The sequence below is a fragment of the Callorhinus ursinus genome, unplaced genomic scaffold (genome assembly GCF_003265705.2).
Source record: "Callorhinus ursinus isolate GAN/ISIS: 27379988/994484 unplaced genomic scaffold, GSC_fseal_2.0 scaffold4, whole genome shotgun sequence".
NCBI classification, from domain to species: Eukaryota; Metazoa; Chordata; class Mammalia; order Carnivora; family Otariidae; genus Callorhinus; species Callorhinus ursinus.
In genome coordinates, this window is record NW_027397066.1 from 77,935,637 (window position 1) to 77,951,499 (window position 15,863).

The 15,863-nt window shown below is 45.4% G+C and overlaps 1 protein-coding gene across 5 annotated transcripts in view; it reads right to left on the bottom strand.

Annotated features, from left to right (window-relative positions):
- Positions 1-15,863, bottom strand: part of UNC5C (unc-5 netrin receptor C) — a 343,699-nt gene that overhangs the window by 8,668 nt on the left and 319,168 nt on the right. For all 5 annotated transcript variants that reach the window (XM_073891991.1, XM_073891990.1, XM_073891994.1 and 2 more), the window contains 2 exons: positions 7,262-7,411; positions 5,091-5,255 (listed from right to left, as the gene is read on the bottom strand). In XM_073891991.1, coding sequence (XP_073748092.1) covers positions 5,091-5,255; positions 7,262-7,411 — 315 coding nt within the window. The remainder of the gene's footprint in view (positions 1-5,090; positions 5,256-7,261; positions 7,412-15,863) is intronic.

Sequence of the window (15,863 nt, forward strand, 5' to 3'; positions counted from 1 at the left end):
CTCAGGGGGTCAGTGCCACCCCTGCCCATAGCCCCCCAAACCTGGCTGCCCCGTGGGGATCAGCGGTGTTTCCCGGTGTAGACCGACGGCATGCTCTGTATTCTGGGGCTGACTGGCAAGGCTCACTGCTAGGCTTGTGTGATCCCGCCACACGGGGTCTCACCCAGGGGCTTGGAGGGCGCATTAGAGCAAAACAAATTCTTTCCTATAACACACGGGGGCGTTGTTGTTGCCGTCACAGTATTTGGCCTTAACCCCACCCCCCAGCCCCCGCCGGCAAAGTGAGCCTCTGAGGACTCCATGGGCTCCTCCGTGTTAACTCCAGCACATGCCAGTTAAAAGACTGGTACGAATGAAACACATCAGCACTAAATGGGGGTTGGAGTCCCCGGATGGGGACGCGGCCTGCAGCTCATTCCCCGCACCCGGCAGAGCTCCTTCCAAGGGACCCCGAGGGGAGAGGGCTTCTGACCTCCCGGGCACAGGGCTCAACAAGGGGGCCCAGAAGAGTGACGGCGGGGGCAGGTGGTGGTGTTTATCAACGGATTTGCGTTGGGGATTTCTGAACCAAAGCACTTCATCGCTTGTATTAGGCAAAAAAAAAAAAAATGTGTGCAAAGGGTTGGGGAGGTGGAAGTGAAGAGAAATTACATGGTATTTCCCCAGCTTGGTGCCATCACTCAGGCTATCCTTCCTATGGGGACAGTAACGACAGGGCCTAGAAGGAAAGCCCCCATGTCCCCAGATGTGACCGTCCCTTGCTGGCTGTGAAGATTAGGTCTGCTCAGGGAGCGTCTGCTTTGTGGAGCTCTGACTTCTGTCCCCAGAGATTCTTCTTGCTGCTGCAAGAGCAAACAAGTCTCTAAGAGATACTAAAGAGCATCTCCTTACTGCTTGCCTGTGGTCTATCCCAGTCTGTCAGACTCATCTTCCCAAAGTGTCAGACTGATGTTTCTCCTTTTCTCTCTCTTATTAATATATAGAAGCCTTAAATGCTCCTTCTACCACACGGAGTCCCCACTTTTAATTACACAGTGCGGGATATTAGCACCATCTGCCTTATTGGCTGGTATGAGGCCCCAGAGCTGATGCTTAGAGAGTGCAGAGCCGGGCCTCACATGGAGTAGGGGCCCCATCCCCCTGTGCTCCGCTCCCTTGACAATCTAACCCATCCCTTTCTCCTCTTGCCTGGACATGACTCAAACTCATCTCAGACTGGACCGCTCACTGTCCCTAGCGTTTTTTTTTTTAAGACTCTACCTCTCATAGTTCTTCTTTCCCTGAATCCCTGTAAGGCAAACCTCCCAAAGTCTGGACCAAAGACATGTCCCTGGGACTCCCCTGAGCAAACCCACCCAAAACCACCAACCGGGGACCTCCGGCAGCACTTTTCCCGGTCCACACATTCTGCCTGCCCTAGGCATGTTGGCCATATTTTTGTGTTTACTTCTTTTGATTGCTCAAATTTCTCGGAGATGAAAGTATTTTTGTCATCCTCAGAACCCTATGATACTCAGCACAGTGCTCTGCACACAGAAGTTCCTCAAGTCATACTTGTTGAAATGAGAGAAAATAGGTTTCCTAGTACAGAAGGAGTATAAAGCTGCCTCCTGATAGAAGCCCACCCCACTGACTCATGTTGAGCTTCCCTCCAAGTAAACGTGACTAATAATATGGCTCTTCTCACCATTAAATCCTGAAGTAAAGGCCAGGTAAAGGCAGGCCTGCCTCTCAGGAGGGTCTGCCACATATTCATGTTGCCATCCTTTTCCTGGTGAGTAAAAACCCTCACCACTTCATGTGGGCCTTTGAGGCCCGAGTCACCAGCCCTGACTACTGTGCCTATTTCTTTGTGGATGCAGTAAGCCCATTAGGGCATAATTCCTTGTCTCTCTTATCAGATGGATGACAACGGGCTTGGAGGTAAAAGAAAAATATACATTTACATTTCATCTAAAAATTTCAGTTGCTATTAGTTCTTCCTTTCCTTCCAGGTAAGAGTAGAGTTTATTCTTACAGAATGCTTATTACAATAATCGTTTGTGATATCGGTACCGTCTGTCTCTGATGCCACGATTCTCTCAGTTAAACATATGATTTTTCAACATTAGCCCAACAGCTGCTGTGGGTGACTGTGCACATTTTCAGCACTGTGTGGGAGTAACAACTTTCCACTCCCGTGTTCTGACTCTCCTTCCTGAAGTCACCTCAAAAAACTAGATTTTCCTAATAGTTGTTTAAACAGGCTATAGAAAACTGAAGAGTAAGTAGATGGGATAAGTTCAACAGGCTGATGTTACTTTGCGCATTTTAAGTATTATTCTTCATGTACAAAAAGTGTACAGAAAGTGGTTGTAAGGTCTCGCAAATGTGGGAAACTATAATTGTTACTTTTATCTGGGAATCAGTCAAACAAATGACTAATACTGCCTCCCGAAGTTCCACCTTTTCCAGGGTTCAAAGCTATGAACTAAAGCAAGGTGTGATCAACCAACTTGGGAAGACAGCCATCTTCTTTACTCTGGGAACTAATATTTATTCATTTACTTATTGAGATTTATTTTTCATTCCTTTATTTTGATAGTGGCTGACTGAGGTTTTATTTTACTATTTTGATAGAAAGGGAATCTAAAGTTCACTTTGATGACAGATCCACAGACTGTAGAGGCAGAGTTTACTCAAGAACTCAGTAATCCTAACAGCATCAACGGGACCAATAATGATGAACACTGTCTGAACATGGGCCGTGAGCCAAGTTCTGTTCAGTGCACTCACTAACATTCACTCATTCGTTTCTCACAAAAGTTCATCCTTTATTATCGTACCAATTTACACATGACGAACCTGAGGCGAGAGGGGTGAAGTGACTGCCCATAGCCCTGTGGACCTGTCCATTTGGGAATTTCCTACCATAGGTCTCTGTGTATGGCTGCCACTAAGTAGAAGGCCTGACGAGACTTTAAATTTCCCTCTCTTCTCTACACTGTTTTTTCTCTTGTTGATGGGTAGCTTCACTGTTATTACTACCCCCATAGCCCTCTTAAAAAAATAAAATAAAATTTTTCATTATTTACATTTGGGCGTGCATTCATGCCCCTGCTTTTATTCTTTCAGACATTTTCATTCTTAAACTCCATCTCTGTGAGACTAAAGGCTTTGTCTCTTGTTAAGGAATCTCTGGCCAAAGCACCCAGTAAAGAACAATTGGCCGACTCTTGACATCCCCACGGTCTATGTCAAGCACAGCCTGGTCTCCCTGGGGGGCAACAGGTCCTTCCTGACTAGAGAGGCCAAGGGCCATGGCTTTATAAATGACTGCTGGTGAGTGCCTTGAGTGGTGGGTGGCTGGGGGGAGGGGGCAGCACATTCCTGGCAAGTCAGCTTGTTCTTGGAAGAGAGCACTTTGGAACTGCAACCCCAGGCCACCTGCCAGCTAGCCTTGTGACCCTAGGAAGGAGGCCCGTGCAGGAGAAAGACACCACAAATGGCGTCTTTTCTCTGTTTGGTTACGGTTTGTCAGTCACAGTGTACCCCTACTCGGAGCTTTTGATGAGGATCCGGGGCTCAGGGCTCTCCAGAATCAATTGTTCAGAGCTGAGCCTTGTTCCTCAGCATCAGTACCCAGCTCCACACGTCCCCCCTCTGTGGGCCACATGCACCCGCATTCAAATGCTAACCATAGCGGTGGGACTCGGTGACCCAGAAGTAAAGGCAGCAGAGTGCTCCATAATCCCCAAAGTCATATGACTCCAGTCATTTCTGCCCCTCCTTCAGAGAAATGTGCTTGTTTGTCACTCGCGGCCAAAGGCCTCCAGCAGGACTGACGGCTGGCCTCTCTGACTGCCACCAAGTTGCAAAAGAAATCATCTTTCCTTTACCTTGGCACAAGGATGAAAGTCCTTAAATGGTGATCACACTTTGCAAAACCGTCCTTGCCCAGCAATGGCCCTGATGGGGGGCGGGGGAGGCTGGGTGCAGGTGGTGGGGGCCACTGAACAGCTCCCTTTCACGTGAGGCCGCCGCGCCTCATCCAGCTTTTCATCACACAGCAAACGTTCACACTGAACTGAAAGCAAGCATCAAAGGAGCAGACATCCTCGCCCCCCCTCCAAAATTCCGCAGCCTTTGTTGTCACGGGAGCTGGGTGGTTATTGAACTTTGCAGACCTGCTGGGCCTGGAAAGTGAAAACACCCTCCTGAGCCAGCAGGGGTGGTGCTGTGTGCCTGGGAGATAGGGCCTGCGCCTTGGAGGGCCGGACGGTTGCCATGGCTCTCTGACACCGAGATCATTCCTTATGAATGTCACCAGGGTCTGTGACTAAAGTTGTTTATGAGTCAAAAGTCTCATGGAACTACAGCAGGAAATGGTGGCCGTGGCTCTCGGCAGGCTGTGGGAAAGAAGGATGGAGCGTCCTGGAGCCCGACATGCTTTCCCCCTCCTTGGTTTGCCAAGGAAGACAGTCTTTAAATACAACAATGGAGCACGAAACACACCGCAGACAGTGACATTTCATTCGTCACTGTGCATGAGACAGCGAGGGAGAGAGTCTTTTAAATCATCGACTGTCCCACTGTAGCTTTAAAATATATGACAGTCCTGCACTTTGTGGTTCAGCCAGGGGCTCGAGCTTGGCTGAGAGGCCCCGGGAAATGCTGCCTTCTGACCATTTGGCTTACTCTCTTTTTCCTTTGTTCCTCCAGTGTGGAGGTTTCTGCTGCACAAAAGGAGGATGGGGAGAACACGGGGCACCAAGGGATGCTTCGAGAAAAGTGACTCCATGTACACACCACTTAAATTCTACCTTGCACTTGAAATTCGGATCGGTCGTAAAAAGTTAGAACATGATCCTTAAATTCATGACCTAAAATAGAAAAGGCTTATTTTTCAAAAAGGATTTCCTATTATATTCTTTTCTATATCTTGCTCCGTGTTCATTAAAAATATCACTCTATTAATAAGTAGGACCTATACCAAGCGTTTCAGGACTTCCCCCATGGCCTATGTTGAGACACCTTTATCCTCCACATGCCCCTCTCCTTCGCAAGGTCATTGTCCCCCCTGATTTCTGGGGCAGGCAAGAGCTTCTTACCTCTGACACGGTGCAGTTGAGCTGGAAGATCTGCCCTTCTCCTTCCACCTGTCGCACGCAGAGTTTGCAAACCAGCTCCACTGTGTTCAGGCTAAATCTTTCCAGGGTGAATGTGCAGTGGAGGTTTCTTTGAGACCCACTCCAGATATGATAAAATGGAATCTCCTAAAGGATATAACCATGTTAACCGCCGATGAGGGACTAACACCAAAAGCAACTCTCAGACACTGCCTGCCAAATACTTTTCTCAGGAGTACATGTTACCTTATTTAATCCTCGAGAGAGACGCCCGTGCATAAGGACATCCCAACCCACTTTTCGGATGAAAAAACAGAGGCCCAGAGATGTTAAATACCATCTCCCCCACCCCTCTCCAATCCCACAGCTAGTAGTAGCAGAGCTGAGATATGAACCCAGGGACTCAGCCTCCAGAATCTATATACCTAACCAGTCTGCCACTTCTCCGTCATTTATAAAAGAGGCCATCGGAAGTGGGTTTTCAAAAGTTTAGCGAATTCCCAAAATAAAACCTACACACTCCAGTCATTGCTCATTAAAAGGAATCCCTGCCGTGGTGTTCTGGAGAAAAGCAAAGAAAGTCTAAAGAATAAAGCACTGACCCAGTTCCCTTTCATGCCTATGTGCTCCCTCTACACAGGACGGGGAAAACCAAAACTCACTGCAAGCGGGACACTGGGGGCCCCGATGAGCTGCCGCAGAAAATCCTTGGCCTAAAAAGCACCAAGCCTCTAACAGACATACATTTTCTAAAAGTCTGGACCACCTTAAAGAGCCCATCCTAGAATCTTATTTCCATAAAGGAAAGAAAAGGTTGATACACTAAAAAAAAAAAGAAGTGGGAGAATATGTTGGTTAAGAACAGAGGCACTGGAGCCCAATTCAGTATAAATGAGAACACCCTCGCCTTGCTGACTTGGTGTTGTGGGGGTAAGTTAACCTTCCCATGCCTCAGATTCCTTATCTGTGAAAAAGTAAGCAAAAGAGTACCTAATCATAGACCTGCTGGGGTTAAATGAGATAAATCAAAGTGCACGGGTGTCTGGCAGATGGTAGGAATTCAGTCAGGTTTGGCTTGAACTACTGTCAGATTATCATTATTATTAAAATAGTATTTTCCATTCTGATTGCACAAAGGATACTGTTCATAAAAGGGAAAGATTTATGGGGTTTTATGGCAGTTGCTAAAGAGGGGAGAGAAGAAAGCAAAGGGAAAGATTTCAGGAGAAAGTCAAAAGCCAGATCCCTCTACCGAGTGCTGAGTTAAACAGAATAGTCTGGTAGGCACCCCCTATGAAAGCTCCCGAGTGTTAGCAAGCTAGGAAGTTTGTTTCCCACAACTCATGTGTAAGTATTAGACCTACGAGACTAAGAATGAGCTGGAAATCTTCCCTTCACTCTTAGTATGTTCACTGACTTCTATCAGGAAGTCACAGCCTGTGGAGCTGCGGTGCTGGGGTGTGGGATTGGATTCTCATGCGTATAGACATGGACTTGCAGCTTATCGAAGTGTGTCCGCATCTCCTGAGACTGGGTATGAGGCTAGAGATCCCGTCGCACAGCCTCCTGGGAGCTCAGGCTCAGAGACATTGGGGGCGGGGTGACAACCCCTTGGAGAGGCCTCTGCTTTTCCCATGTGTCCATGTAGTGAGACTTTGGACCAGTATTTTTATGCTGTTATCTAATAAAATCCTGATCAGACTTTATTTGTAGGTGCTATTTCAATTTCCAAATTGGTGTTCGTTCTAGGTTTTCGAGGTAAAGGTATTTTCCTAGCAAGGCTGGGGTCTAATTTGTGGTACGGGGGGTAACACTGTTCTTCCGTTTTCCCTCACGAAGGCATTTTTGAGGTTGTTTTTATCAATTCAGTGTTAGCATTTATTCTGAAAACGAATTGAAATGATGGACTTGGAAGTCCTTTTTCTAAAAATAAAATAATGACAGTACAATTATTTGAAGGAGAATTAAGAAAAAAAATTCAAATATTCTGGAGTATTTTTCAGAAATCCTAAATAACTCTATACCATTTTAGAGAAACAAGTACTGTTACAGAATTAATTTCAAGGAAAGGAATATCTTATGTCTAAAAAATTTTAGACTTCTTTCTTGGAGCTGTCCCCCTCCAATCCTTTGGTTCAGCTCCGGAACCTTACCTGATATTTCGCCAGCAATTTACTTTTCCAGAGGGAATGGGTGATATCGTGAATCGACAGGCGCAGGTTGTGGGTGCTGCCTTTAAAATGAAGAGCCTTAGGTTCTTCTAGGAGCTGTCCTCCCATCTGTCTCTCAAGCTGCATTACTTCCTACAATGACATGCCCGAAGTCAAAAGCGAATCACTGAAACGTATTACTTCCCCTGGCTGGCTCTCTCATCAAATGAGCAGGTTTCCTCACGGCGCCTCCCCCACATCACAACTAACTCGTGCAGACTCCCACTTCTGCAGCCTGGAGGCCCGCCAACGTAAGCCCCTGCTGGTTTGTGTGTGACTCAGTTCCCCTGACCATCAACTCCCTTTCAGCAATCTGCATCATATGTTGTGAGGCAAATTCAGTACAGTCTGCATCTCCCGATGGACAAGTGGGAGATTTAATCAAATCCTGGAAAATAACAATCAGAACCCCGAATGGAAAGAACTCCAAATGAAAGAAAAAACAAGCAAAAATATAAACAGTTAACGTAAATAGATTTTCAATGAACTTTTAGGGAAAAGGGCAAATCACTAGAAAGACTTGGCAAAACCAGCCAACAAGTAAAGATTTGGAATGCATTTGGCGCATTTAAAAAAAAATTGTAGTTCCTTTACCTACAGAAATAATAACATTTTTGCTTAAAATTCTCCATTGCATAATTCCCAATTATCAAAAACTAAAATAAAATGTCCTATTAGAGGAAAATATACTGATATAGATTAGGAAGGTCTGTCAGCACCAAATACTGAACTAAACAGTTATACTCAGATTAAATCCGGAAAAGAATACCTCATTTTTCAAGAACTGTGGCTGATCAAAAAATTTGCTATGTAACTTTACTTATACTATAAAGATGTACACATGAAGACAAATTCTAAATATACTTTCATTCCTCAGACAAGCTAATGGGAGTTAACGAAGCATTTCCAAATACAGCTGTAATTACCCAGACAGCAAAAACCCTAAGTTATCAATGAACAAAATATGCTGAGTCTCCTTTGTTGTCAGAACCATCCCTGTGCACTTTGGTTAGCTCCTGTCCTGCTTTAAAAGTTTTAGTGACACTCATGTGTAGGCAATTTGTGACCTTTCTTTCTTTTTTTTTAAGGGTTCAGGAAAATAATGGATTTTATAAAAATATAAAAGGAAAACACGATCTTCTTTTTTGGTGACATTTCAGTTGGAAGCATGGGGTTCAATAACACGGGCGCCCATTCGGGTCATTCCACACACATGTATTGGACACCTACCAGAGTACCGAACGCAGATGGATCATGGCGGAGATTTGTGAGTATGGGAAGCAGACTGCCTTTTACCCAGAAATACATCCACTATGCATTTGTTGAATGAATTCTAACTCATGCACATATAGCCCAGTAAGTGCAGAGCTTACCAACATTGATTAGGTGTAAATAGCTCATTTCTAGCTGCTTCTTAGTGGTTCTTAGCATTCATCATCTTTGAGTCAGGCCACTATTCTGAACAATGCAAGCCGCTGAAAGGTCCTACAAGGTGTAGGAAATATTAGGATAATATGGAATATGGTCTCAGACATGGATTCCTCTAATTAGTGTTTCACGGAAGAGATGAGGCAGTAATGCACTGACGGAGAGACGGGCAGGGTCCAGCTGCTTTGGAATATTTACACTGAGAGGATTCAACCTCGCTGGCTGACGAGTAGCTATTACTTGTGACAGGAGACTGAGCAGTCAGCCGACCCCCAGCCAGCCAGTCGGCTACCGGGACACATATGTTGTGCCCTGGCTCTGTGTGTCTACAGCTCAGCAGGCTCTTGAGGGTCCCCAATAAGCCATACGGCTCTACCCAACCCAGAGTTGCACATGTTCTTCGTGGAACACTTCACACTCCATTCCTCGACAAGAATCTGGCCATGTGGAAATGAAGATGAATAAGAATAGTGAGGGTTAATTGCAGTTTCCTCTGCTTCAGCAGCAAGGCATAATGTAGCTTATGTTGATCATGTTTGGTGTCTAGTTAGCATAATAGAGAAAGCTGATGTTCCCAGTGAACCTGGCACCTGACAAATTCTAAAGCTAAAATGATGTTTGTTTATAAGCCATTAGAAGAAAAGAAACATAATTAGAAATCTTTGAGATTACAGTCATGCCAATCAATCAGTTCTAGCTTCTTTCCAGTACACCCTAATTACCTCATCAAGACGTCTAAAGAGCAATCGATAGTAATTATCTGATTACTATAGATCTTCATTATGTCCAAATTTTCTCCCTGGGATGTCTAAAAGAAGATGCATTGTATTCTGGGAGGAAATTGTACCCAACAATGTATAATCCACACCCCATTCCTACAATCAACATAGACTGCCAGAGGATACGGAGAACATTATCAGTTTTCTTGGCAGGGAGGACCATTGAAAAAAACCTAAACTGCCTATTGGCCATGACCTTGAAGTCAAGAAATCTAATACCACATTTGAATGCAAAGTCTGGTTTGGAGTCAGCCCAAGAATAGGCCTCAATCCTTGCTTGCTACGGCACTGACCTCAAAAGGCATGATTAATAAGAGTTCTCACTCGTGGGGATAGATGGCATTGGCTTCAGCCTTTTTTGAAAGTACGAAGTAAAATGCCATTTTATTTTATATTATTTTATTTAAAAGATTTAAAGATTTATTCATTTATTTTAGAGAAAGAGAGTGGGGGTGGGGAGGGGCTCGATCTCATAACCCCAAGACCATGACCTGAGCCAAAATCAAGAATTGGACACTTAACTGACGGAGCCAGCCAGGTGCCCCAGTAAGATGTCATTTTAAAGATAATGGAGGTAGAGAACACATCTCCATATTCTTAAGCTCTCTGTTTTTCCACCAACCAGGAATGACAGAAAGCTGCTGCACAGAGCTGGGAGGAACCTAACTTTTTTGTCCCCTTTGATTAGATATGAACCCTGGTGAAAGATAAACTGCCCATTGGGATGTACCCATGCTTACAGCAGAGATCCCTCTTCAAACATATCTGATTGCACATGCCTATCAGTCAAAAACACAGCATGCATTTTATGCTTCTTTATAAGTGATATACCTATATTAACACACCAGTAAATTACTGTATTACATTATAAAATATACATAAGGTTAAAAGTATGAGCTAAGATGAATAAACACAGAACTATTATTATCTTTTTGGCCCCCAAAGTTCACTGGGCCTGGGGTGTGTGAGGGCCATTTTGGAGACCACTGGCTTGGGCAGATGTCCTTTCCCTGCTACCTCTGGGAGAAATCAGCCCTGGAATAAATGATTCGGTAAGAAGAATCCTTATCAAACTTAGTTTTAATGTTCTTCCTGAGAAGTAGCAACTGATATCACACTCAGGATGTTCAACTTTAAGGAAACATAACAAAATAATGGAGAAGACAATAACCAAAGCACAAATTAAAAATATTAAAGTGAATTAAAAACATTGTAAGCAATAAGTAAAACACCTCCTTGGAAACTACAATCGTCTAAAACTACATGAGTCAGCGATGTCTTGACACATACAGCAAATCTACATACAGGTTTGAGCTTCACATGTTCTCTTACACACCAAGTTTTTCCAACAAGTACGGACATGACTGCAAATGTATTTTTTCTTCCTTATGATTTTCTTAATAACATTTTCTCTTCTCTAGCTTACTTTATGGTAAGAATACAGTGCATAATACATATAACATATGTGTTAATCAGCTATTTATGTCATAAGGCTTATGTCATTAAGGCTTCCGGTCAACAGTAGGCTATTAGTAATTAAGTTTTTGGGAAGTCAAAAGTTATATGCAGATTTTCAACTGCCTGGGGGGGTTGGTGCCCATAACTCCCATATTGTTCAAGGGTCAACTATATAAATTTTATACCAGAAGAGAGAAGAAGCAAGCCCACTTGATACACCTCGTCAGGCTTGTGTTCCATATTGTTATGTTTTTAACTGTCATAATTTCAGATATGTTATAACAGATCCCACTTAAAATATATGCTGTAACTTATATTTCAAAAGGCTTGACTTTCTGAATTCCTTCTGCATGGAACCATTTTATATTACATATGATACAGAGAAGGAAGAGAACTTAAAAATAACACATGTATGAATCGGTAAGATATAGCTCTACAGTTAAATGCTTTCCTCTCCTTCATCTTCCCGAGAGCCTTCATTCAACATTGGTACAACGCACACACCCTGCCGGGAACCGGGTCAGGCTCCGGGCCACACAGAAGAGTCCCTGACCCTGCCTCCTACCACTCACGGAGGGGAGAGCACCAGGGAAACACGTGACCCCAACACTGTGCACTCGGCTCTAAGACAGCTTCCAGACAGCTGCTTTTGGATCACACAGTTAGGATATTGCACGCACCTTAGGACAGAATAAGAACAAAATACAATTAAGGTCAAAAGACTTAGACTTCAGAAAAATATAGTGACCTCGGAAAGAAATGCCATCATAGGAATCAGGATCATCTAGAGTCTTTGTTCTCAGAAATATAAATGTCACCTTCCTTTGCAAAGGTTGTTCTCCCTCTTGGCAGGTTCCCCCCTCAGGGCCCTGTTTTGGTTCTGGGTGACTCTACCTGTTGCTTCGATGAGCTTGCTCTGCTTCTGCGAGAAGGGGTCACTCCCTGACTTCCTTTGTTACGTCTATCTTCACCCCCGCAACTTGACCTTGAAAAGACTCTCTCAGGAGTCAGTTAGTAACACATGCAAGACCCCAGTCGTAAAGCCACCAGGAGCAGGCCCCGGTGTGTGTGAGTCTGGTGCCAGGATTGAGCAATCCTGTAGGATGGCTGCTTCCCCCAGCTCAGTGGCTGCCCAGCGCAGGCTCTTTGGTGGCCCTGAGTGAGGGCTGTATCGATTCAGGCGGCCTGTGAGGGATCGCTCAAAAGGCAGGGACAAGAGATTTCACAGTAGAAACAAGCTGCTTTCACAATAACCAATTAAACCAAGACATTATCCATGCCAAGCCATTAGCCTGGGCCACTTAAGAGCCACAATAAATCGTGGCTGTTTTAAAGGCCTGTGCGTACGTACAAAGGGAGCACCTCTGGCCAGTACCCAGAACTCTCCCAGGCTCTTAGCGCAAAGGATCAGCTCTCATGGAGGTGGCACAGGGCAAGGCGAGTGGGAGGAGGCTTACAGCTCCCACACTCTGGTTTTCCCAACCCCAGAATTTTTCATGCTGCATTACTGCTGGGGTTAGACCACATCTGCCTCCAGGCTCCTGGAGTGTCAGTCTCACGGCTAGTGCACGGGAGAGCCCCCAGACAACAGAGCTGCAGGCGCCGAGATGCTCTGAGTGCAGGTTAAAGAATGCGGGAAGTCTCTGCCCAAGGGGACTTTGTGCCAGGAAGTGTGGGAGGTGCTGGGGCCCTGACTCTGTTCTCCACACTCTGTGCTCACCCTCTTCTGCTGAAGAACCTGCCTCCTCTCTTCCCGAGGCTCTGAACCATACAGACTCCTTGGTTGCAGACACTAGCTTTAGCTTCCAGTTCCTTAAGAGGTGATCATCCTATTTGTGGGTTACTAGCCCTTAGCCTTCTCCCTCTCCCCCCGACCCCCCTCATTTTCGTCACTGCCCTCCTAGCAATTCTTTCCTTTCCTTATTAGAAATCTTATCAGCTAGAGAAAGGAGGAAACAAATGATTAAACTCGAATCTCATATAATGCATTAAAATTTCTTCTGGAAGAGAAGGCTGGAAGGAGGTTAAATCAAGGCTTTGTTTTATGTTGTCTGGCTTTGTTCTCTGCATTGTGTGGACGGGATTTGTCTGTGCACCCTTTATTCTTGATGGAAACAGAAAGCCCTGATTCGGCTGTATTTAGTGCTGCCAAGGAGCCTGGGGCCAGCACTGGGAACATAAGCTTTGCGATCCAGAGGTTTTCAGCCTGGGGACAGCGGGGCAGAGAGGGACCCGCACTCCATGCTCTGTCCCCGGCGCTGGACCAGGAAATGGAGACTGAATTGCGAAGTTCACGCCTGAGCCCCACCTTCCCCATGCTTCTACCACGTGGGCCAGGGGTCTCAAGGCGCCAAACCAGGTGACATTCAGCCTGCCGCACGTGCCTCAAAAGACCAACCCTCAAGCATCGTGCTGGCTTGGTTTAAAAGAAATCCCATCTCCAATCTGACTTTATGGAACCTGCCTTGCTCCTGCTCATTCTATAATTCCACGCTGAGACCTGCCCTTGTCACTGGAGATGAGAAACTTCTCTTTTTGCTACCGAGGCTCTCTGTCGTTCTCACAGCTGTGGGCTTGCATGCTCCCCAAACAGAGGCCACACAGAGCGGCTGTCCTTCTCTGCTGGTCCCTGCCAGCTCTTCAGCAAAGCTACTCTCCGTTCCCGCAGGCTGACTCCCCTCCTCTGGCCGCAGGGCCCGGCGGGGCCCATCCACCTGTCGGCCACCTCTCCCACCTGCTCCGGGTCACCACTGGGGGCTCTGCTACCTGTCCTTCCTGCGCCCACACTGGGGCGCTGTGCTCTCCCCCCTGAGTGTGTCTGCTGTGCTTCATCCCTCATGATAACAAGGCTGGACTCTGGTGACCGTGGGCAAACGTTCCCCGTCAAGTCACTTCGTTTCCAGGGCTCTGCCTGCTACTCCCACAGCTGCGGCTGCCTCGGATGCTCGGTCTGAGTTGCCACGTCTGGCCTGCCCAGTGAGGGCGCGCTTTGTGACACCTTTAAAGCAAAATGTCAAAGGGGGCACTCGAGGAAGTGGCGGTGTCACCTGTCCAACCTCTGGGCATACTTCCAAGGAAAAGATGATCCCTTGCATCTGTGGAATTAGGAATAGGACTTTTGAGGCTGTTCTAGAACCTCTGAAGTCATCTTGTATTTCTTTTCACCACTGAACTTGCCATTTTCAAATTTCTATGTTAGTTTCTATTTTTTGCCATAAGAAATTACCATAGGCTTCATGACTTTTAAACAACTCAAATTTATTACCTTACAGTTGTGTAAATCAAAAGTCTGCCCCTGGTCCCACTGAGCTAAAGTCAAGGTGTTGTTAGGACTGCCTTCGTTTTTGGAGGCTCTAAGGCGAGAATCTGCTTCTCTGTCTTTTCCGCCTTCCGGAGGTTGACTACATTCTTGGGCTCAGGGTCCCCTTCTTCCATCTTCAAAGGCAGCAATGGCACATCTCTCTGGCTCTCCTCCACAGTCATGGCTCCCTAGACTATAGCTGTGAGAAGTTCTCCACTTTCAAGTACCATGTAATTAGATTAGACCCACCCAGAAAATCCAGGATAATCTCTTCATCTCTTAATCATATTTGCCAAGTCCCTCTTGCCATGTAAGGTAACATATTTATAGCTTCTGAACATTGTGTACAGATATCTTTAGGGGCCTCTATATTGCCTACCACAACTTTTATTTTTTCCTCTCTTTTCTTTCTCTCAAAAAATAAATTCAACATGGCAGGTCATTTCCAAAATATATGATAGAGCCAGGGCCAAGTCTCATGAGAACATAATAAAGGTTCAGTAAATTTAGATTCACCAAAAAGATCCCCGTCCCTAAATGGGCTGACCAAGTAGCCTGCCTACAAACCTGAAACTCACCTCACAATTAGATCACAATTAAATTTAGTATCTTCATTGAGCCATTATCTTCAAAATGCCCTTCTACCTAAATGCCCATCGAGGGATAACAAACATCATCAAGTACCTGTTTTGTGCTAGGAAATTTAGTAACTTTAATCTGCTTGAATCATCTAAGGGTCCCTGGTGTAGACTTAATGACTGTTAGTCAAAGAGGTCAAGTTCAATGACCAGAGCCACAGACACGAACCAATCAAGTCAGCCAGCCTAACTCAAGTTTCCCCTACCACACCACACTTCCTTCCATACACTCAGCAGAATGAGAAGAAGAACACATTTGCAACCTTTAACACATTGTTTGGTGTTATCTAATACTGGTGTTACATGCACAAATATATTAACTTAATTGCAGAGATGAGCATTCTGAGAGTATAAAACATGGGTCCAGCTAGTTTTGAGGTTGTTTGAGAGGATTGAAGGAAAAGATAAGACTAATGGGGACAATTCAAGAGGACGCCAGCCTTCATAAGCCCATAAGGGGCAGGCTGGAGGTGTTCTGGATTCTGTGGGGTCACAGTTGCCATGGAGGGGGTGTCAGAAGGACAGCGGGAGGCGTCAGTGGCAGGATGATCACAAAAGCTTCTCCAGGCTACCTATGCCCGTCTGCAGCTACAGCCCAGGAGACTGAATACCGCACAACTCTCCATGAGACCTCCCACTTCCTCTCATTTTCAGCATTTCTTTCATTTTCCCTTATTTTCCACATAATATGATCTTTCACGGAGTTTTTCTATACTCTAGACTGCAGCTTGAATTAGGGTATGTGAAAGCCGAAGAAATCCAAAGAAGACTCTTCTCCATACCAAATGACCACACGAAGAGAGCCAGCTTATGTTAAGTTACATACTCAGTTCCTATCATATATTACATTTGTCAGGAATTCAGTAAGCATCACATGCTGCCCATCAGGTATGCAACTAACTCTTCTTTTAGGTTCTGAATCTCAGGGTTTACCATAAACC